At 42.7% G+C, this 24,379-nt stretch overlaps 3 protein-coding genes across 4 annotated transcripts in view; all 3 read left to right on the forward strand.

The window, feature by feature from the left end:
• LOC138945644 (mucin-4-like) overlaps positions 1–24,379 on the forward strand; it is a 55,706-nt gene that overhangs the window by 4,656 nt on the left and 26,671 nt on the right. The window contains exon 1 of one of the 2 annotated variants that reach the window (XM_070317125.1): positions 5,573–6,235. The exons of the other annotated variant lie outside the window; for it this stretch is intronic. The gene's annotated coding sequence lies outside the window, so the exon portion shown is untranslated. Of the gene's footprint in view, positions 1–5,572; positions 6,236–24,379 lie in introns of those variants that run through there. 2 annotated transcript variants of the gene reach the window in all.
• On the forward strand, positions 10,888–11,832 carry LOC138945880 (paraneoplastic antigen Ma3 homolog). Its single transcript, XM_070317401.1, has one exon. The coding sequence runs from the start codon at positions 10,888–10,890 to the stop codon at positions 11,830–11,832; it is 945 nt and encodes a 314-aa protein (XP_070173502.1).
• LOC138945881 (paraneoplastic antigen Ma3 homolog) lies at positions 19,198–20,142 on the forward strand. The gene has a single exon (XM_070317402.1). It carries the CDS (start codon positions 19,198–19,200, stop codon positions 20,140–20,142), a length of 945 nt encoding a protein of 314 aa, XP_070173503.1.

Genomic DNA, 24,379 nt, shown 5'->3' on the forward strand with positions numbered 1-24,379 from the left:
GTCATATCCGGCTTTTCGTGAAAGTTGAGGCGGCACTGTCACGCCCTCATTTTTCAACCAAATTGGTTGAAATTTTGGTCAAGTAATCTTCGACGAAGCCCGGACTTCGGTATTGCATTTCAGCTTGGTGGCTTAAAAATTAATTAATGACTTTGGTCATTAAAAATCTGAAAATTGTAAAAAAAAAATAAAAATTTATAAAACGATCCAAATTTACGTTTATCTTATTCTCCATCATTTGCTGATTCCAAAAACATATAAATATGTTATATTCGGATTAAAAACAAGCTCTGAAAATTAAATATATAAAAATTATTATCAAAATTAAATTGTCCAAATCAATTTAAAAACACTTTCATCTTATTCCTTGTCGGTTCCTGATTCCAAAAACATATAGATATGATATGTTTGGATTAAAAACACGCTCAGAAAGTTAAAACAAAGAGAGGTACAGAAAAGCGTGCTATCCTTCTTAGAGCAACTACTACCCCGCTCTTCTTGTCAATTTCACTGCCTTTGCCATGAGCGGTGGACTGACGATGCTACGAGTATACGGTCTTGCTGAAAAATGGCATTGCGTTCAGTTTCATTCTGTGAGTTCGACAGCTACTTGACTAAATATTGTATTTTTGCCTTACGCGACTTGTTTATTATTATGTATAGTTATATATGACGAAAACAGATAGCCAGCACACAGTTGTGCTTTCACATACTAATCATCAGTATAAAGCTATGCATGGTGTAAACAAATGTTATTGAATTTCTACATTGTAATGTTCTTCTCTCGCGCAGTCTCTTGTTCTTATTTTCACCTTGCAAGATGTGTTTTGCTCACAACCAACAACCGCCAATATCGAACAAAGAAAAAAAGAAAGAAAACAAGTCGCGTAAGGCGAAAATACAATATTTAGTCAAGTAGCTGTCGAACTCACAGAATGAAACGGAACGCAATGCAACGCAGCAAGACCGTATACTCGTAGCATCGTCAGTCCACCGCTCATGGCAAAGGCAGTGAAATTGACAAGAAGAGCGGGGTAGTAGTTGCGCTAAGAAGGATAGCACGCTTTTCTGTACCTCTCTTCGTTTTAACTTTCTGAGCGTGTTTTTAATCCAAACATATCATATCTATATGTTTTTGGAATCAGGAACCAACAAGGAATAAGATGAAAGTGTTTTTAAATTGATTTCGACAATTTAATTTTGAAAATAATGTTTATATATTTAATTTTCAGAGCTTGTTTTTAATCCAAATATAACATATTTATATGTTTTTGGAATCAGCAAATGATGGAGAATAAGATGAACGTAAATTTGGATCGTTTTATAAAAGAAATATTTTTTTTACAATTTTCAGATTTTTAATGACCAAAGTCATAAATTAATTTTTAAGCCACCACGCTGAAATGCAATACCGAAGTCCGGGCTTCGTCGAACAATACTTGACCAAAATTTCAACCAATTTGGTTGAAAAATGAGGGCGTGACAGTGTCGCCTCAACTTTTACGAAAAGCCGGATATGACGTCATCAAAGACATTTATCCAAAAAATGAACAAAACGTATGGGGATATTATACCCAGGAACTTGCAGGTCAAATTTCATAAAGATCGGTCCAGTAGTTTGGTCTGAATCGCTCTACACGCACGCACACACACACACACACACACACAGACACACACACAGACACACACACACACGCACACACGCACATACACCACGACCCTCGTTTCGATTCCCCCTCGATGTTAAAATATTTAGTCAAAACTTGACTAAATATAAAAAAGAAGACAGGGTGTGTTGTTTGGAACAGGGCAGCTATTGATAAAGATATAGTAGTGAAGAAGCCTGCGTGGAGAACGGTTTTCTAGCCCAATGGACAAAGGCTGTGATGTTATTTCAACAATGATAACTCGAAAAGTCTCTGTGACTATGGTAACAGCTATTGTGTTTTCAGCGTAGCAATAGGGTCCGATATTTAGACGAGACAAGTATAATGCCGACGAGTCGAAGACGAGTCGCATTATACTTGTTCGAGTCTAAATATTGGACCCTATTGCTACGCTGAAAACACAATAGCGATTATATAGCTGTTATGACCTTGATTTGTTGTTCCAAACTTACAAAATGACAGTTTTTGCGTCGATGCGTTGATCTCAGGTTTTGATAGCAGACAAACTTCTTACGCGCATCATGTTCGCGCAGACATGCACACCGCTACACGCTTTCTGACTTTGGAAGAAAAACTGACTCCAAGTGCATTCGACTTCACAACACAGTTGTTGAAACAGCTTTTTAAGTTGTCAGTGTATGCTGTTGTCGATAGAAACATCGCCGTGGTACAGATGGGTAAAGCGGAATCATGCGTCGGCCATTTTTCTCAATATGCTTTTGGATATTGAGTAAAATGGCCGACTTCCGCCGCATTATGCTTTGATGATAGGAAGAGACCATCCAATCACAGCCCCCGAATTCCCCCACGTGTTCATCAGAATAGCTATATTAATTCATTAAATCAATGTAAACTCAGTAGGGGAGCTGTTTCGTCGGCAAGCGGCTCTTCTACATTGAAATCCCGTTTATGTTCATCGACTTTTTAAAATTTTACTTTTTACTTTTTTGTTGTTGTGTTCTGTACAGTGCTGGCAATTACTGTGACCCCCAACTGAACAATACCAGACGAAACCCGAGCGCATTGACGATGTTCGGAAATAACTCTGTCGGGTTTGTATGGGTTATGAAAGAGTTAGCTCGGTACCCTGGCTTTTTCGAAGACAAACATCTACACGTGTTTCAGAGTCCTGTCCACGTGTTTCAGAGTCCTGTCCACGTGTTTCAGAGTCCTGTCCACGTGTTTCAGAGTCCTGTCCACGTGTTTCAGAGTCCTGTCCACGTGTTTCAGAGTCCTGTCCACGTGTTTCAGAGTCCTGTCCACGTGTTTCAGAGTCCTGTCCACCCAAGTGTTTCAGACACACACCCTCGCTAGTGACTGGCCTTTAATGTCACGAGGGAAAATGTAATTGTGCAGACGTTTTTCTTCCAAAAACAAGGGTGTTGACTCTTTCGCCACCCTTACAAACCCGACACAGTTATTTCCGGAATTCGTCTTAGGTACTTAATTAGGTACTTAACACTTTAATCTAGCAAATGCGTGCAATATTCACCTACCTCAAGAGCAAACAAGTAGCATGGAAACGAAAACAAAGACAGTACAGGGAGAACAAATAACAGTTTGTAAAGATTACCCAATCTCAGCAATAACAAGAAATTCCTAGGAGGTAGGAAAAACACCCCCGTCAAAGGGAAATAACCTTCTCAGTTGGTGGCAGTGACTGAGTGAGAATGGTTATTTCCCTTTGACCTGTATAAGTCCTTGTATAATTTTAATCCACCAATAACTCCTTAACCGTGTGTTTGACTGGTCCCAGTTTTTGTAAGGACCGTCTCAGGAATGTATAGAACCTGTTCACCAAGTTTGGTGACGATCGGTCCGTTCATTCTTGAGATCTTTATGCGAACACCAACACACAAACAAACACACAAACACCCAAACACCCAAACAAACACATCGAGTGAAACCTATACACACCCCTATACCGGGGGTGTAACAAGTATCTTCAATAAACGTTCAGACACTAATGTTAAAGTATTCCTGTTGTGTTCCGTTGACATGAGTATTAACCCCAAACTGAACTGTGCAGCTGATAGAGGAGATGTGAGTCCTTTGTTTGTGTGTGTGCCGGCTGTGTGTGTGTGAGGCGTGCGTGCGTGCGTGTGTGTATGTCACAGTGTGTGTGACAAAGTATCCCTTTAACGTAACACGAAAACATTAGCGTACTTTTATCGTGTAACAAACTAACATGTGTTTTCATTACTACAGCCAGTAATATAAAAAGAAGAAAGGGTGTGTGTTTTGTATGTTGCTGTTTTTTGTTGTCACAGGGCCATTACAACGTTTATGGTTGCATATTTGGTTCAACCTCGTGCGTTGCATCTGTTGTAAGCGCGTGTCATGCAGAGTTAAATGCACAAAAGCTTTTACTCTGAAACAATTTGCCCGCTGGTGAAATGAGAGGAGGGGGGAGGGTTAAATGGAAGAGAAAAAGGAAAATGAAGAGGAGAACGAGAGAGATAGAGAGAGAGAGAGATTGAGAGAGAGAGAGAGTGAGGGCGGGAGGGAGAGACAGTGACAGAGACTGAGACAGAGACCGAGAGAGACAAGACAGACCGACACTGAGACAGACACAGAAAGAGAGAGAGAGAGAGAGTGAGAGAGAGGGAGGTATTACATGCGGTCAGAATATTATGTAAGCTGAAACTGACACCTACATTTCCGTTTTAGGGGAAGTTGGAAGAGGACGGGAGGGGTGTGTGTTGGCGGTGAGTGGGGTAGTAAGTCAAAAAGTTGTGAACGTTACAAAAAAACACCTTCATTTTTTTAGGACTGAGTCGGCGAAGAGAAGGTGGGAAAGCAAGGGGGAGGGGGTAGGCCTATTAATTGCGGCCATGAAGTTTTTCTCGTCTTACTTTTTCAAACTGCGTCCCCTCAGTGGCCCCAGCCTTCCCCGGTGTAACACGAAATGTTTACTCCACGCAAAATGTACCCCGGAGTAAACATGTCGTAAAAAATTCTTACTCCGAGTACACCTTTCGTACGAGAAAAGAACTCCCCAAGGTACACACACACAAAAATTACTCCCTCCACGAAATTTGGACTCCCCAAATTGTCACTTCCAGTAAAAATCTCGTACGCGAAAATGAGATGCGGGCGAAGGGATAATGCCAATAATTATGTGATCTCGCGCAAACAAATGTCACGCTACCCTCCCTCCAGACCTCCCACCACCAAGACTAACAGGGGACAGGGGAGTAAAAGTTGCGTACACCTGGCGTGGGCAGTAAATTGCTCGCGTTAGGGTGGAATAATTTGTTTGTTATTCATTCGTCAGAGGAGTAACATTTTCGACCGAAATGTTGACTCGGAACACACCTGTCGTTGGAAGTAATTTTCTCGTGTTATGGGGGAGTAGTTTTTTTCGTAAAGGGAGTAAAATGTTCGTACAAAATTTTTACTCCGGAGTAAAACATCTCGTTGGAGTACTTTTTTCGTGTTACACCGGCAACACCAGCACCCCTTCAACCCGTATTACCCCCACACCGTCAAACTTTGTGCCTGACAGTATTTTTGTTGGCCATTGGAGGGGGGGGGGGGGGGGGTTGGAAGTCGGTTTTCCATTTTCGCAGCATTGCCATTAGCTTAGGGGCATTGGAAACAAGAAAATGTGCGGCTCGTAGTTTTTTCCCGCCACCCCACTGACTACTCCCCTTCGCTCAATATCAGAGGGGGGAAAACAGGGGAAACCCCTTCTTTCCCTAGTCACATTAGTGTCGGAAAACGTTTACACTTGTACATTATGTAGTTTGAGTTGCCAATAAGCTTGCACACGATATACGCATGCAGACACACACACACACACACACACACACACACACACACACACACATATATACACACACCGCACTGACACACACACACATACTCACACACACGCACGCAGGCACGCCGCATGCACACACATACTCACACACACGCACACAGGCACGCATGCACACACACACACACACTCACACACTCTCGCTCCACCACTAAACTTTGCATAGGTTAAGGGCCTTTACTTTCAAATTTTTCTCTCAAAAACAAAATAACAAGATAACAATAAAAATGTACTCACCAAACCACGAACAATAAAAACAATATAATATATTATGTAATAAAAATATTTTTCTCTCAGTAAAATCATTTAACAGCTGCTGTGCGGTGTTGGTGTCCTACAGTTTTGAATGTTAGCTTCCGCGAAAGCAATCAGCAGTTGTGCAGGCTATCAGTCCGGAAGAATGCACTAACACAATGACGAGTCATTGAAAATTGTGTCAATACAAGATCACAATGACAGACTGAAGAAGTTCACAGACACGATCGCAACGAAACCTTTTTCCGTTTCCGTTTCCGTATCTCCGAGTTTATTTCTGGAAAATCTCGCTCATTTTGCGATTCTGTTGCGGACATATAACAATCTTCATGCAAGGCTTGTGTTTGCATACTGACAGAGATATTGTGATTAGCTTGAAAATGCAGTGTTTAAACGTTGTTGTATTGATTATTGATTACAAAAGTGCTTGTGTTCTGTCGTGTGAAATTCTGATGATGGTGTAAGCCTACGTACAGACAGAGATACTGCGGTAAGCCTGAGAATTCCGTGTTTTAATGGTACATGTATAGATGGGATCGGAGGGGGGGGGGGGGGGGGGGGGGGCTTAAAGTCCTCACAGGAAGAGCTCTTACCTATGAGGGACATGTGTGTGATGATATGCCAGAAATGGTACATGTACAAACGTCGTTCAACTTATGCATTCTTCTTCTTCTTCTTCTGCGTTCGTGGACTGAAACTCCCACGTACACTCGTGTTTTTGCACGAGTGGAATTTTACGTGTATGGCCGTTTTTACCCCGCCATTAAGGCAGCCATACGCCGCTTTCGGAGGAAGCATGCTGGGTATTTTCGTGTTTCTATAACCCACCGAACTCTGACATGGATTACAGGATCTTTTCCGTGCGCACTTGGTCTTGTGCTTGCGTGTACACACGAAGGGGGATAAGCCACTAGCAGGTCTGCACATAAGTTGACCTGGGAGATCGGAAAAATCTCCACACTTAACCCACCAGGCGGCAGCGACCGGGATTCGAACCCTCCACCTTCCGATTAAGAGGCCGACGTCTTACCACCACGCCACAGCGCCCGTCACTTATGCATTCAAAAAGTGCTTTAGTTCTGTGTATACAATCCTAAAAACTTAGTGTATTGACACACAGATATTGGTGTGGAGAGAGAGATACTGTGGTAAGTCCAAAGTAGTTTGTGCTCAAATGGTTTCGTGTTGTTTATTGATTGAAGAAGTGCTTGTGTTCTGCTGCATGCCGCCCTTAGGATGGTGTATGAAGGGGAAGAAATAACTGCGGCAGGCGAGAGTATTCAACGATGGTGTCTTGTTGTTTATTGGTGGAGTGAATGCTTGTAATTTTCTTATAATTATATGCACCACTTACGACGGTGTATGTACACACAGAGATGCAACGGTACGCGTGGGTATTTTGTGTTTTAATGGTGTCTTTTTCTTTATTAGAAGTGCTTGTTTTCGGCTGTATAGGCAGGCCGTTGCATGATGCATACTTTATACAGACGGAGATACAATGTTCGTACGTACAAGGGCAGGAGAATTTCGTGGTCACAAAATGTAATGTCGACATGTCATGTTGATTATTGATTGAAGAATACTTGTGTTCTCAGTGTGGTATGCAGTCCCATGGATGAAATATACATGCACAGACACAGTTTCTATGGTAAGCGCGGGTAATTTTTGTTTTAATTGTGTCCTGTTCTTCATAAGAAGTGATTGTGTTCTGCTTTATGCAGTTTTGTGGCTGGTGCAAACATGTACAGACGATCGAGATACAGTTTACTACGGTAGGCTTGCGTGTTTTGTGTTTAAATGTTGTCATGTTAAATATCGATTGAAGAAGTGCTTGTCTTCTGTGGTTTGCAGTCTCGTGGACGATGTTTACATACATGTACAAACACAGATAACCAAAGTTAAGCGTTGGTATTTTGTGTGTAAAGGTGTCCTACTCTTTATAAGAAGTGCTTGTGTTCTGTTGTATGCAGTCCTGTGGATGGTGTATACATGTGCAGACGCATCCTGAACTCAGGTCAAAATGATTTCGGCTCATTCTCTCCCTGACAGGATGCCTTGAGTTTCCTTGTGCTTTTTTTTAAATACATATTTAGAGCTTTTTGTAATGTATTAACCATATAAGCAGATTCGCGATCGTCGATAATGATTTTTCATGGTGTTGTGTAATTTTTAAATTACAAAGGAATTGATTTGTAAGACAGTTTCAAGGGAGCTATTTTTTCGCGGCTGTATTTACTGTGCAAACAACTCTAAATATGGCAAAAGTGTCACGTGATAATCAACCGTTTGGTTTCGGCGTTCGCTGAAGCAGACGATTTTTTCTGTTGTGATGCAATCATATATTATGGTCTCCTTCCGGCAGCAGTCCCAAAATTTCGACTTTATCATAACTGTGAAGAACAGAACGGAGTTCACTGTCGAAGTCGGCCAATCTGCAATCATTTTCGTCTCGCGAACACTGATCTCAAATTTAGATCAGTGCTCGCGAAAAACATATATATGGGAGATAACTCTGTATTCCTAGTTTTGATAGATTCGCGTAGGACTGTCGCGTCCGGTCAGGGAGAGAATGAGCCGAGAGGATGGTGCAGACGATGATACTACGGTAACATGGAGTATTTCGTGTTTAAATGGTGTACTGTTGTTTATTGATTGATGTAGTACTGTGTGAAATAGCACTACAGTTGTTGTCTCCCTTCCACTGTTCAGATGTTCTATTCTGTACTTGTTTGAACTAATAGTGTTTTGTGCTACAGTAAATTATTTCCCTTGAACCATGTTTGAATATCAGGTGAGCTCGAGGGGATCCACTTTGAAAAGTTTACTACCTCCTTTTTTTGAAGATAAGTACACCAAGCTGTAAATTGATTGCAGAAATTCCATCCTTTTGTATTTGTTAAAAGTTTGCATTAAATTTGATAAGAGTTGATAATTATATTTGAGCTAAAAGGATATTTTGTTCAGTCAAAAATTATTGCAGAAGCACTCAGAATTATTTGGAACTTTGGTGCGGCGTATTGATATGTGAAAATCATCTTGCCGGTACGGTTGCACTACTTTTAACTGGGAAAAGGTGACAGGCAGGGGAAATTTTGGTGTCCCTGAAACATCATTGTTGTATCAATGATTGTGGAGTCCTGCTTGTAGCAGGTATGTAAAACATTTTATTGATGATTAGTTCAAGTGTTTATAATCGTTTGGGTGTGGAAAATGACAGAGTATTCTAGAAACTTATTATTTTTTGAGTGCAGCCATGCAACCATTTTTTGCACCGGTATGCTAAGTTTTGAATAGGCATAGATCTACATGTTTCAAAGCACTTGAATGATTTTGTAGAATACTTAGAATTGTCAGCATAATTTGTATGTTGGACATTCTGTTATTTGTGGAAAACATAGAAATTGGATTTTGATTTAAATCTAAATTCAAAACGAATTAGCACTGAACATGTGTATGACGTCACTACCGGAAGTAGTCGTCCGTGTCGCAGTAAGTTGCTGCAGTTGTTAAATGCTTTCAGTATATGATTGATGCTGTGGACAAGTGAAGAGCATTGCTGGTTCTATACTAGATCTGATAGTGATAGAACAGAAGTTGTTGCATTTTTGACATGAGATGATGTCTTAAGAGAAAATAATCTTTCCTTGAAAAAGGGTAGAATTCTTTTAGTGAGTTTTAATGATCTCATTGTTGTGAATTATGGTGAATCTAGCAGGGTTCGTACAGAGTCCTTGAACCCTGGAAAACTCCTTGAAAATGGGAAAACCTTTTCCAGGCCTTGAAAAGTGCTTGAAAATAGAGTTTTGTTAAATAGTCATTGAAAAGTACTTGATTTTTCCAAATTGTTGCCTATACATTTCATCAGCAGCTTGTCTTTTTAAAAAAAAAAATGCAACCCCCTTTTTTTTCGTCGAATACAGTACACACATTTTGGGAAAATAAAAGATCGAGTGAAAACGAAAGCAGACGAACTAACTATTACTAGTCACCCGTAGTTGCTTCCCTTCCCGGAAGTTGGCAAGGAAACAAGTTTCTTGGCCATGCTACAGCTGTACTCATGTCCTTGAAAAGCATTTATTTGGTCCTGGAAATGTCCTTGAAAACTCATTGAATTGTATCAGCTCTGCCCTGCAGGAACCCTGACTAGACTGTAATTATGCACATGTAGTATTTCTAGTATTCAAGATACTCAAGGCTGCATTATGGCAGGGAGACTTGTGATTTTAGAAAGAAACCTGCTCACAAAAACATTGTTCACAGTATTGTACGTTGCTATGGATACGAGATTGTCCAGCCACTGCTCTTCAGTTGTATTCAGTACTGTTAATGACGTAAAAGTACGTTAGTATTTAGTATGAGAGTATGATTTTGAGAAGAAGCAGCTAGTTTTACATTTTAATCTTTATAAGGAAACAGGAAACATGATTGATTGAAAGGGTCATGTACGTATTGATGATAGAATAATTTTTGTTGGTTGGAATTGAAGTTGAAGTTAGGATTTTAGGTTATAACATTTAAGGTTTTATAAAGTTTTGCAAGTAGAATAAGTACTTGAAGAAGTAATTCACAGTGTGTTTTGATGTTGGAAACATATTTTTTGTCATGAAACCGTACACACCCGCACACACATATCAACACACATGCATACACAAACCACATACATGAAACATCAAGAAGTGTATTGTTTTGTTTGTTTAGACCAGCAAACATTGAGGTAACACATAGATAATGGTGTTGTGATATTTGTGTGTTACAGGATTCAGTTCTGGTCAGAGTTGTAGTCAGAGTTTTCTTTTAGAGTTTTTTAGGGTTGGAATATAGAATCAGAGTTTTTGGATTGAAATTAGAGTTCTACTTTATTGTTTACATCGAGAAAATAAAACAAAGAAAAGAAACAACAGACTTGTAGTTTGCCACTTGCGGATGAAAGGCGCACACATGATCCCACCCTTCAATGTAGCAATGAACTCACCCGAGTTGGTTACATTGAAATTCTGGCGCCCAATAAGGGACTAAAGTGTGTCGTCAGTAGGATAACTAAGTGCAGTATAGGGATCAACTCTGACCAGACAGAATATTGCCAGACGGAAGACCAGGCAACATACCCGAGGGGATATCGCAGTCCATCACAAGTGATTCATCATGGCGACCGGAGGAACTACTACCTCTGGTGACCACGACAGGGTAATCGCCGAACTCCAGCGACAACTCCAGGACTTACAGTCTCATTATGAGAGTGAACTCAAACATCTGTCTGGGAGAATGGACACAGAGCGAGAGGTGAACGTACAAGTGCAACCACCTCCGTCACTACCCAAGCTGAAGGTTTTCACTGGCTTACCAGCCACATCAACACAGGAAACTTCCTTCGAAGCATGGAAACGTCAAGCATCTGAAGTCAATGATGACGTTTTGGTCATAGACAAAGTGGGCCTACTGAAAAGAAGTCTGAAGGGGGCAGCGCATGAACATGTGAGAGGAAAAAACTATGCAACTGTGGATGACCTGATCAAGGACCTCGATAAGCTGTTTGGAGAACTGAAGTCAGCTGAAGAGATGTATCTGGAACTGTGCCAGTCAAGAATGATGAAAACTCAGACAAAGGCAGATTTCCTCATGACTCTGTCTACAAAGATGAAAGAAGTTCAGAAGACTGCAGGTTTTTCCAATGAAGAATACCAGAGACGTCTCTACTATGCTTTCTCCAAGGGATTGATCGACTCTTTGTTTGCACTAGAGTTGAGGAACAAGTTCGGGATGCCGGGCGACACAAAACCTGCGTTCTCCGACTTGTATCGTTATGTGCGTCAAATTGAGGGACTTGAGGCAGGAAAACAAAAGGCTCAGGTTGGGGCGCACGCAGCGCCATCACCACCTCCTGACTTCACGCAGGAGCGGACGGAGGCTCCACAACAGCAGGGCAGAAGAAAGATTTATTGCTACAAATGTGGTGAAAATGGACATTTCTATCGGGACTGTACTAAGCCCGCTAATGCACGCCTTGTTGTGCAGAAAGAACAAGATAGGCGAAGACAAGAGAACGAGTGGCGGAGAAGAAAGGGACTCCCAGAACTCCCTTTAAACTGAAGGGGACCATCGCAAAGGGGCGAGTGTTGGTCCACAACGATTCTACTGCCTCGATGTCTGACACCAGCTCTCATCAGCGTATACTAACGACAGCGGCAGAGGTGTATGAAAAGAAACTCCTAGAACTTCATCCTGTCAGATTGAACATAAACATGGTCTTGGCGATTCCTCCCATGGAGACTGCAGAGTTGAGCGGAATTCTTCATGACGTGCCAGGTGACCAGATTTCTGTCATTGCTCGCTCTTCAGAGTGGCTACCCCCTGATGTTGAGGTAGTGTCTGCGGAGATTGTGTCGCGATCTGCAGAAGCTGGACTCCGAGTACAAGTGCGTGTCAAGAATTTGTCTGCAACAAGGACTGTGTCGATTTCAAACCATGACGTGCTGGCTGAATTTCAATTGACTGGTGGTACAAAACTAGGCCACACACTTGAGGCCTTGATTGGTCCATGCTGTGAGTCCAGAGTTCGCGTCAACGGTGCGGAGACAACTTGTTTAGTCGATAGTGGGTCACAGGTGACTATCATCTCTGAGTCCTTCTACAGACAGTACCTCAGAGATGTACCTTTGCAGCAGATTGACGCTGTACTAGACATTACAGGAGCAGGTGATCAAAACGTGAGTTACCTTGGAGTCGTTCAGACAACCGTGCAGCTCCACCGAGAGGTGAGCGGGACAGACAAGGAAGTTGAGACTTTAGCCCTTGTTTGTCCAGATACTCGAATCTCTACGAGAGTTCCCGTCATTGTTGGAACTAACACCATGCGTGTACTTCAGAAACATTGTGGACAACAAGCAGGGTGGTCGTGGCTCAAGACTATACCAATTCGGTGTGAAGCAGCGTTTGCATACAAAGAATCAATGACGTCAGCAAATGGGAGACTGTGTCCAGTTCGACTAGTGGGTAGTGATGTAGTTGTACAACCTCATTCGGTCATTGATGTACGAGGTATTGTACGCCACGGTCTTGAACTGAATAGGGACTCTGTGCTCATACAGGAACCAACGATAGAGACGTTACCTGAAGGGTTGCATGTACTGAGTGGTAAGACGGCTGTGAACACTTTACCTAGGTTGAGGGTAACTCTGGTGAATAACACCGATTCACCTATCACGGTGAAAAGAAAGCAGATTATTGCAGATTTGTTTGCTATCCAAGCTGAGTATGCACTGTCTAGTGTGTTGCAAGATTTGAACAGTCAGTGTGAGGTGCAGAATGACACTCAGAGTGGTGAGCGTGTGTGGTGTGATGAAAGTCGTGACTCCTCAGGAATGAAAGCTGACATTTCAGAACTTGTTTCACGATTGCAGTTTGGATGTGATGTTGATCTTGTGTGGAAAGAGAATTTCACAAAACGATTGTTGACCTTTGCAGATGTGTTCAACCAAAAAGATTTTGATCTTGATAAAGCTGAAGTTGAACATGATATCGAACTCATTCCAGGTGCCGTAACTAGACAAAGACCCCGACCCATACCTCCCCAGGACCTGGAAGAAGTTCGGCAGCATATCCAACAGTTGTTAGATGCAAACATCATCAGACCTTCGACGAGCCCTTTCGCTTCACCAATAGTCTTGGTCAGGAAGCGGAACGGTTCGCTACGAATGTGCGTTGATTACCGAAAGGTAAATGCTCGTACCGTCAGAGACAGCTATGCGCTTCCAAAGATTGAGGACTTGTTTCGAACTCTCACGGGAGCAAAGTTCTTCTCAAGTCTGGATCTTTCGAAGGCGTACTACCAAGTACCTCTGACGGAGCGTGCAAAGAAAATATCGGCATTTACCACCCCGTTCGGCTTGTATGAGTTTGAGAGATTACCATTTGGTCTTGTGAATGCTCCAATGACATTTCAGCGCATTATGGATTGTTGTTTCAGCGACATGAACTTGGCGGAACTCATAATTTTTCTGGATGATATTCTGATTCATGCTGCCACTTTGCAGGAGTTGGAAGATCGGACGGTGAAAGTTTTAGAGAGGTTGCGAAAGTTTCGGTTGAAGCTTGATCCAGACAAATGCATTTTTGGGGCTACTGAAGTGAAACATTTAGGCTATGTCATTTCAGAGGGAGTCATACGTCCCGATCCGGACAAAGTTGCAGCTGTCACCTCTTGGCCGAAACCAACAACAGTGAAGGAGGTGAAAAGTTTTCTTGGATTTGTAGGATTTTATCGCCGTTTTATTCCACACTTTTCCAACAAGGCAAAACCATTGAATGATTTGACAGTTGGTTACGTTCCACAGAAAAAGCAGTCAGGGAAGAAGAAATCAGGTACTTTGACCTTGTCGTCTGATATTACTGCATTGTGGGGAAAGAAGCAGGATGAAGCTTTTCAAGTCTTGAAGGACGAGTTGACGAGCGATTTAATGTTGGGTCTAGCAGACAAGACGAGGTCGTTCTCTTTACACTGTGATGCGAGTGGTACTGGATTGGGAGCTGTTCTGTACCAGGAGTTTGACGGTAAACTGAAAGTCATAGCATACGCTAGTAGAGGGTTGAACCGTACCGAGCAGAACTATCCAGCGCATAAAAGAGAATTTCTTGCGTTGAAATGGGCAATGTCAGAGAAGTTTCATGATTACTTGATAGGGTCAAAGGTCACTGTTGTTACAGACAATAATCCTCTTTGTTACGTGTTGGGAAATGCAAAGTTGGATGCTGTTAGTCACCGTTGGTTGGCTTCATTGTCACTCTATGATTTTGACTTGATCTACAAGCAAGGGTCTGCACACACAGATGCTGATGGGTTGTCGCGACGGCCACAAGCACCCCCTGAGGAAGACGATGAGTACAAAGAGACACTTGAGAAGGCAGCATTCTTGCTAGAAAAGGCTAGGAAGTTTGATGGAGTTGTACCACAGGTCGTAACTAGTGAGGCCATTGCAAGTGTCATGTTCGCTAAGGGTGTAGGCGTACAGGCCCACAGTGTCAGAGGAACCGCGCATAATGCTAAGATCTGGAACCCAGAAGGATATGACTCTGATGATTTTGTACCCGCAGTTGAAACCATAACCAAAGACCCCACTGCTATCCCCAGTGATGTCTTAGAACCAGAGATAGAGGGAAATTTTGCTACCTTGACTCTCCAAGATTGGACGAGACTACAGCAACAGGATCGCTGTATAGCCGCTGTTTGTGAAGCATTGAAGAGGAATGCTACACTGGAGATCACGGGACCAGAAACCAAAGTTTATTCCAGAGAAATGAAACACATGGTGATAGAGGAAGGAGTACTGTACCGGCGAATTACGGGAGATGAGTCAACCCGTGATCAGATTGTTATTCCCCGTACATTGCGACAGAAGGCTATGAAGGGTGTTCATGACGATCTCTATCATACACATTTTGATGATGCTATAAAGCACGCCAGAATGCGTTTCTTTTGGCCGTTCATGGCTACCGACTTGCAACGGAGAATCAAAAGGTGTGAACGTTGTACTAGGAGTGGTGTTCAGACTCAGAAGGCACCCATGTCCACTATTATGACAACTTATCCACTGGAACTCTTGTCCATTGACTTCTTGACAATTGAGGTAAAGGGGCAGAAACAGAATATTTTGGTAGTACTAGACCATTTCACCAAGTTTGCGCAAGCAATTTTGACTAAAGATCAGACCGCCAAAACAGTGGCCAAAGCTCTTTGGAATGAAGTTTTCATGACTTATGGTTTTCCCAGTCGCATATTGTCGGATCAGGGGCGTGACTTCGAGTCAAAGTTGATCCAAGAACTATGTTGTTTGGCTGGGATACAGAAGTGTAGGACTACCCCATACCACCCCAGTGGAAATCCTGTCGAAAGGTGGAATCGTACTCTGCTTGGCATGATTCGCAGTTTAGAGCAGGAACAGAAGAGAGACTGGAGGAAGCACCTCAAATCAGTTGTGCATGCGTATAATTCATGTATTCACAGTAGTACGGGATTTTCGCCGTACTATTTGTTCTTTGGTAGGCATCCTAGGCTTCCCATTGACTTGGCTTTTGGCATTGATCTTGGAAAGAGACAAGGAAGGAGTTCTAGACAGTATGTCGAAGGGTTGAAAGACAGTCTTAGGCATGCATACAGGATGGCTTCAGAACAGATGGAGAGATCCGCGCAGAAAAACAAGGTCAGATATGATGCGGGTTCTCATGCCGCAACTTTGGAAGTTGGAGACCGAGTCCTTGTGAGAAAATTGGGACCTCGCATTCGGTCAAAAGTTGATGATCGCTGGGAAGAGGGTGTTTTTGTGGTTCTTGAAAAACTTGAGGGTATTCCAGTTTACGTCGTACAGAGGGACAGTGGATATGGGCCGAGAAGAACACTTCATCGAAACATATTGCTTCCAGTGGGAGCACTCGGTTGGCCTTTACCCTCTGATCAGCACAAAGCGTTGAAGGAGTATCGACAAAGAGGACCTAGAACAGCGGAGAAGAATCTCCAGGAATCTGAAAGCGAAGATGAGGAATCATTGTTTCCAGACTTACAGATCAAGTTAGGTTTGGATGGGAATAGAACATTGAGGCCTGAAGCACCCGAATTCGTTCCTGTTATTCCTCGTACAGAACAGGAAGAAGATGTACTTCTAGAACCAGAGCAAGATGTTTCCCAAAGTGGGAGCCAGGAAGAGGCAGGGGATGTAGAACTGCCCATGGAGGTTACATCAGGTGCCTCTACAGATCGCCCAGAGGACGGTCCGGAGAATTCAGATGATGACAAAGAAGGAGTAAAGGTTCCAGCTGAGGATGGAGCAGTACACACTTCAGCATCCGAGTCTGATGAAGTTGAGCCTCATGAAGGGTCAACAGAAGATGACCTTGAAGTGAGTGGGCAGCAGCGACAGGAGTTGCGTCGTTCTAGTAGGAGGCGTAGGCCTGTGGAGAGGCTGAATCTTATGCACCGGTGTGTGTGCCGGGAGTCAGTTGATCTTGAAAAGTTGGGAGATATTCATCGAAAGATGCAAGGTCTGCTAGATTTTGGTCATGTTATTCCTCCACCCAGTTTGTTGCGCTATGTTGTTTGGGCAATCTCGGAATTGTCAGGCGAGCTGGAAAAGTGTTGGAAAATGAATAGCAAAAGTTCTTGAGACAATAGTTTGTCGGATATGATCGGAAGTAGAATCAGGATATATTGTATACCTGTTTAGTTTTGTGCGTTTTGGTTAAAGCGATGCCAACCTTTAATATAGGTTATTTTATCAGTGGAGAAATTAAGTTGGTGATGAAAAATGTTTTTGCCCTTTTAATTTAATAAATTAAAAGGAAACATTTTTTATTTTTTCCCAGGGTAAGTGTAGTACTGTGTGAAATAGCACTACAGTTGTTGTCTCCCTTCCACTGTTCAGATGTTTTATTCTGTACTTGTTTGAACTAATAGTGTTTTGTGCTACAGTAAATTATTTCCCTTGAACCATGTTTGAATATCAGGTGAGCTCGAGGGGATCCACTTTGAAAAGTTTACTACCTCCTTTTTTTGAAGATAAGTACACCAAGCTGTAAATTGATTGCAGAAATCCCATCCTTTTGTATTTGTTAAAAGTTTGCATTAAATTTGATAAGAGTTGATAATTATATTTGAGCTAAAAGGATATTTTGTTCAGTCAAAAATTATTGCAGAAGCACTCAGAATTATTTGGAACTTTGGTGCGGCGTATTGATATGTGAAAATCATCTTGCCGGTACGGTTGCACTACTTTTAACTGGGAAAAGGTGACAGGCAGGGGAAATTTTGGTGTCCCTGAAACATCATTGTTGTATCAATGATTGTGGAGTCCTGCTTGTAGCAGGTATGTAAAACATTTTATTGATGATTAGTTCAAGTGTTTATAATCGTTTGGGTGTGGAAAATGACAGAGTATTCTAGAAACTTATTATTTTTTGAGTGCAGCCATGCAACCATTTTTTGCACCGGTATGCTAAGTTTTGAATAGGCATAGATCTACATGTTTCAAAGCACTTGAATGATTTTGTAGAATACTTAGAATTGTCAGCATAATTTGTATGTTGGACATTCTGTTATTTGTGGAAAACATAGAAATTGGATTTTGATTTAAATCTAAATTCAAAACGAATTAGCACTGAACATGTGTATGACGTCACTACCGGAAGTAGTCGTCCGTGTCGCAGTAAGTTGCTGCAGTTGTTAAATGCTTTCAGTATATGATTGATGCTGTGGACAAGTGAAGAGCATTGCTGGTTCTATACTAGATCTGATAGTGATAGAACAGAAGTTGTTGCATTTTTGACATGAGATGATGTCTTAAGAGAAAATAATCTTTCCTTGAAAAAGGGTAGAATTCTTTTAGTGAGTTTTAATGATCTCATTGTTGTGAATTATGGTGAATCTAGACCTCACATTTTCTTGAAGAAAATGGTAATCGCGCGTAAGGACTAGACTGTAATTATGCACATGTAGTATTTCTAGTATTCAAGATACTCAAGGCTGCATTATGGCAGGGAGACTTGTGATTTTAGAAAGAAACCTGCTCACAAAAACATTGTTCACAGTATTGTACGTTGCTATGGATACGAGATTGTCCAGCCACTGCTCTTCAGTTGTATTCAGTACTGTTAATGACGTAAAAGTACGTTAGTATTTAGTATGAGAGTATGATTTTGAGAAGAAGCAGCTAGTTTTACATTTTAATCTTTATAAGGAAACAGGAAACATGATTGATTGAAAGGGTCATGTACGTATTGATGATAGAATAATTTTTGTTGGTTGGAATTGAAGTTGAAGTTAGGATTTTAGGTTATAACATTTAAGGTTTTATAAAGTTTTGCAAGTAGAATAAGTACTTGAAGAAGTAATTCACAGTGTGTTTTGATGTTGGAAACATATTTTTTGTCATGAAACCGTACACACCCGCACACACATATCAACACACATGCATACACAAACCACATACATGAAACATCAAGAAGTGTATTGTTTTGTTTGTTTAGACCAGCAAACATTGAGGTAACACATAGATAATGGTGTTGTGATATTTGTGTGTTACAGGATTCAGTTCTGGTCAGAGTTGTAGTCAGAGTTTTCTTTTAGAGTTTTTTAGGGTTGGAATATAGAATCAGAGTTTTTGGATTGAAATTAGAGTTCTACTTTATTGTTTACATCGAGAAAATAAAACAAAGAAAAGAAACAACAGACTTGTAGTTTGCCACTTGCGGATGAAAGGCGCACACATGATCCCACCCTTCAATGTAGCAATGAACTCACCCGAGTTGGTTACATTGAAATTCTGGCGCCCAATAAGGGACTAAAGTGTGTCGTCAGTAGGATAACTAAGTGCAGTATAGGGATCAACTCTGACCAGACAGAATATTGCCAGACGGAAGACCAGGCAACATACCCGAGGGGATATCGCAGTCCATCACAAGTGATTCATCATGGCGACCGGAGGAACTACTACCTCTGGTGACCACGACAGGGTAATCGCCGAACTCCAGCGACAACTCCAGGACTTACAGTCTCATTATGAGAGTGAACTCAAACATCTGTCTGGGAGAATGGACACAGAGCGAGAGGTGAACGTACAAGTGCAACCACCTCCGTCACTACCCAAGCTGAAGGTTTTCACTGGCTTACCAGCCACATCAACACAGGAAACTTCCTTCGAAGCATGGAAACGTCAAGCATCTGAAGTCAATGATGACGTTTTGGTCATAGACAAAGTGGGCCTACTGAAAAGAAGTCTGAAGGGGGCAGCGCATGAACATGTGAGAGGAAAAAACTATGCAACTGTGGATGACCTGATCAAGGACCTCGATAAGCTGTTTGGAGAACTGAAGTCAGCTGAAGAGATGTATCTGGAACTGTGCCAGTCAAGAATGATGAAAACTCAGACAAAGGCAGATTTCCTCATGACTCTGTCTACAAAGATGAAAGAAGTTCAGAAGACTGCAGGTTTTTCCAATGAAGAATACCAGAGACGTCTCTACTATGCTTTCTCCAAGGGATTGATCGACTCTTTGTTTGCACTAGAGTTGAGGAACAAGTTCGGGATGCCGGGCGACACAAAACCTGCGTTCTCCGACTTGTATCGTTATGTGCGTCAAATTGAGGGACTTGAGGCAGGAAAACAAAAGGCTCAGGTTGGGGCGCACGCAGCGCCATCACCACCTCCTGACTTCACGCAGGAGCGGACGGAGGCTCCACAACAGCAGGGCAGAAGAAAGATTTATTGCTACAAATGTGGTGAAAATGGACATTTCTATCGGGACTGTACTAAGCCCGCTAATGCACGCCTTGTTGTGCAGAAAGAACAAGATAGGCGAAGACAAGAGAACGAGTGGCGGAGAAGAAAGGGACTCCCAGAACTCCCTTTAAACTGAAGGGGACCATCGCAAAGGGGCGAGTGTTGGTCCACAACGATTCTACTGCCTCGATGTCTGACACCAGCTCTCATCAGCGTATACTAACGACAGCGGCAGAGGTGTATGAAAAGAAACTCCTAGAACTTCATCCTGTCAGATTGAACATAAACATGGTCTTGGCGATTCCTCCCATGGAGACTGCAGAGTTGAGCGGAATTCTTCATGACGTGCCAGGTGACCAGATTTCTGTCATTGCTCGCTCTTCAGAGTGGCTACCCCCTGATGTTGAGGTAGTGTCTGCGGAGATTGTGTCGCGATCTGCAGAAGCTGGACTCCGAGTACAAGTGCGTGTCAAGAATTTGTCTGCAACAAGGACTGTGTCGATTTCAAACCATGACGTGCTGGCTGAATTTCAATTGACTGGTGGTACAAAACTAGGCCACACACTTGAGGCCTTGATTGGTCCATGCTGTGAGTCCAGAGTTCGCGTCAACGGTGCGGAGACAACTTGTTTAGTCGATAGTGGGTCACAGGTGACTATCATCTCTGAGTCCTTCTACAGACAGTACCTCAGAGATGTACCTTTGCAGCAGATTGACGCTGTACTAGACATTACAGGAGCAGGTGATCAAAACGTGAGTTACCTTGGAGTCGTTCAGACAACCGTGCAGCTCCACCGAGAGGTGAGCGGGACAGACAAGGAAGTTGAGACTTTAGCCCTTGTTTGTCCAGATACTCGAATCTCTACGAGAGTTCCCGTCATTGTTGGAACTAACACCATGCGTGTACTTCAGAAACATTGTGGACAACAAGCAGGGTGGTCGTGGCTCAAGACTATACCAATTCGGTGTGAAGCAGCGTTTGCATACAAAGAATCAATGACGTCAGCAAATGGGAGACTGTGTCCAGTTCGACTAGTGGGTAGTGATGTAGTTGTACAACCTCATTCGGTCATTGATGTACGAGGTATTGTACGCCACGGTCTTGAACTGAATAGGGACTCTGTGCTCATACAGGAACCAACGATAGAGACGTTACCTGAAGGGTTGCATGTACTGAGTGGTAAGACGGCTGTGAACACTTTACCTAGGTTGAGGGTAACTCTGGTGAATAACACCGATTCACCTATCACGGTGAAAAGAAAGCAGATTATTGCAGATTTGTTTGCTATCCAAGCTGAGTATGCACTGTCTAGTGTGTTGCAAGATTTGAACAGTCAGTGTGAGGTGCAGAATGACACTCAGAGTGGTGAGCGTGTGTGGTGTGATGAAAGTCGTGACTCCTCAGGAATGAAAGCTGACATTTCAGAACTTGTTTCACGATTGCAGTTTGGATGTGATGTTGATCTTGTGTGGAAAGAGAATTTCACAAAACGATTGTTGACCTTTGCAGATGTGTTCAACCAAAAAGATTTTGATCTTGATAAAGCTGAAGTTGAACATGATATCGAACTCATTCCAGGTGCCGTAACTAGACAAAGACCCCGACCCATACCTCCCCAGGACCTGGAAGAAGTTCGGCAGCATATCCAACAGTTGTTAGATGCAAACATCATCAGACCTTCGACGAGCCCTTTCGCTTCACCAATAGTCTTGGTCAGGAAGCGGAACGGTTCGCTACGAATGTGCGTTGATTACCGAAAGGTAAATGCTCGTACCGTCAGAGACAGCTATGCGCTTCCAAAGATTGAGGACTTGTTTCGAACTCTCACGGGAGCAAAGTTCTTCTCAAGTCTGGATCTTTCGAAGGCGTACTACCAAGTACCTCTGACGGAGCGTGCAAAGAAAATATCGGCATTTACCACCCCGTTCGGCTTGTATGAGTTTGAGAGATTACCATTTGGTCTTGTGAATGCTCCAATGACATTTCAGCGCATTATGGATTGTTGTTTCAGCGACATGAACTTGGCGGAACTCATAATTTTTCTGGATGATATTCTGATTCATGCTGCCACTTTGCAGGAGTTGGAAGATCGGACGGTGAAAGTTTTAGAGAGGTTGCGAAAGTTTCGGTTGAAGCTTGATCCAGACAAATGCATTTTTGGGGCTACTGAAGTGAAACATTTAGGCTATGTCATTTCAGAGGGAGTCATACGTCCCGATCCGGACAAAGTTGCAGCTGTCACCTCTTGGCCGAAACCAACAACAGTGAAGGAGGTGAAAAGTTTTCTTGGATTTGTAGGATTTTATCGCCGTTTTATTCCACACTTTTCCAACAAGGCAAAACCATTGAATGATTTGACAGTTGGTTACGTTCCACAGAAAAAGCAGTCAGGGAAGAAGAAATCAGGTACTTTGACCTTGTCGTCTGATATTACTGCATTGTGGGGAAAGAAGCAGGATGAAGCTTTTCAAGTCTTGAAGGACGAGTTGACGAGCGATTTAATGTTGGGTCTAGCAGACAAGACGAGGTCGTTCTCTTTACACTGTGATGCGAGTGGTACTGGATTGGGAGCTGTTCTGTACCAGGAGTTTGACGGTAAACTGAAAGTCATAGCATACGCTAGTAGAGGGTTGAACCGTACCGAGCAGAACTATCCAGCGCATAAAAGAGAATTTCTTGCGTTGAAATGGGCAATGTCAGAGAAGTTTCATGATTACTTGATAGGGTCAAAGGTCACTGTTGTTACAGACAATAATCCTCTTTGTTACGTGTTGGGAAATGCAAAGTTGGATGCTGTTAGTCACCGTTGGTTGGCTTCATTGTCACTCTATGATTTTGACTTGATCTACAAGCAAGGGTCTGCACACACAGATGCTGATGGGTTGTCGCGACGGCCACAAGCACCCCCTGAGGAAGACGATGAGTACAAAGAGACACTTGAGAAGGCAGCATTCTTGCTAGAAAAGGCTAGGAAGTTTGATGGAGTTGTACCACAGGTCGTAACTAGTGAGGCCATTGCAAGTGTCATGTTCGCTAAGGGTGTAGGCGTACAGGCCCACAGTGTCAGAGGAACCGCGCATAATGCTAAGATCTGGAACCCAGAAGGATATGACTCTGATGATTTTGTACCCGCAGTTGAAACCATAACCAAAGACCCCACTGCTATCCCCAGTGATGTCTTAGAACCAGAGATAGAGGGAAATTTTGCTACCTTGACTCTCCAAGATTGGACGAGACTACAGCAACAGGATCGCTGTATAGCCGCTGTTTGTGAAGCATTGAAGAGGAATGCTACACTGGAGATCACGGGACCAGAAACCAAAGTTTATTCCAGAGAAATGAAACACATGGTGATAGAGGAAGGAGTACTGTACCGGCGAATTACGGGAGATGAGTCAACCCGTGATCAGATTGTTATTCCCCGTACATTGCGACAGAAGGCTATGAAGGGTGTTCATGACGATCTCTATCATACACATTTTGATGATGCTATAAAGCACGCCAGAATGCGTTTCTTTTGGCCGTTCATGGCTACCGACTTGCAACGGAGAATCAAAAGGTGTGAACGTTGTACTAGGAGTGGTGTTCAGACTCAGAAGGCACCCATGTCCACTATTATGACAACTTATCCACTGGAACTCTTGTCCATTGACTTCTTGACAATTGAGGTAAAGGGGCAGAAACAGAATATTTTGGTAGTACTAGACCATTTCACCAAGTTTGCGCAAGCAATTTTGACTAAAGATCAGACCGCCAAAACAGTGGCCAAAGCTCTTTGGAATGAAGTTTTCATGACTTATGGTTTTCCCAGTCGCATATTGTCGGATCAGGGGCGTGACTTCGAGTCAAAGTTGATCCAAGAACTATGTTGTTTGGCTGGGATACAGAAGTGTAGGACTACCCCATACCACCCCAGTGGAAATCCTGTCGAAAGGTGGAATCGTACTCTGCTTGGCATGATTCGCAGTTTAGAGCAGGAACAGAAGAGAGACTGGAGGAAGCACCTCAAATCAGTTGTGCATGCGTATAATTCATGTATTCACAGTAGTACGGGATTTTCGCCGTACTATTTGTTCTTTGGTAGGCATCCTAGGCTTCCCATTGACTTGGCTTTTGGCATTGATCTTGGAAAGAGACAAGGAAGGAGTTCTAGACAGTATGTCGAAGGGTTGAAAGACAGTCTTAGGCATGCATACAGGATGGCTTCAGAACAGATGGAGAGATCCGCGCAGAAAAACAAGGTCAGATATGATGCGGGTTCTCATGCCGCAACTTTGGAAGTTGGAGACCGAGTCCTTGTGAGAAAATTGGGACCTCGCATTCGGTCAAAAGTTGATGATCGCTGGGAAGAGGGTGTTTTTGTGGTTCTTGA

Source organism: Littorina saxatilis, linkage group LG13, assembly GCF_037325665.1.
Source record: "Littorina saxatilis isolate snail1 linkage group LG13, US_GU_Lsax_2.0, whole genome shotgun sequence".
In the NCBI taxonomy this organism is placed as follows: Eukaryota; Metazoa; Mollusca; class Gastropoda; order Littorinimorpha; family Littorinidae; genus Littorina; species Littorina saxatilis.

Bases quoted from the DNA above. Each gene is read 5' to 3' on its own strand.
- LOC138945881 (XM_070317402.1), top strand. From the start codon at position 19,198: ATGGCGACCGGAGGAACTACTACCTCTGGTGACCACGACAGGGTAATC.
- LOC138945880 (XM_070317401.1), top strand. From the start codon at position 10,888: ATGGCGACCGGAGGAACTACTACCTCTGGTGACCACGACAGGGTAATC.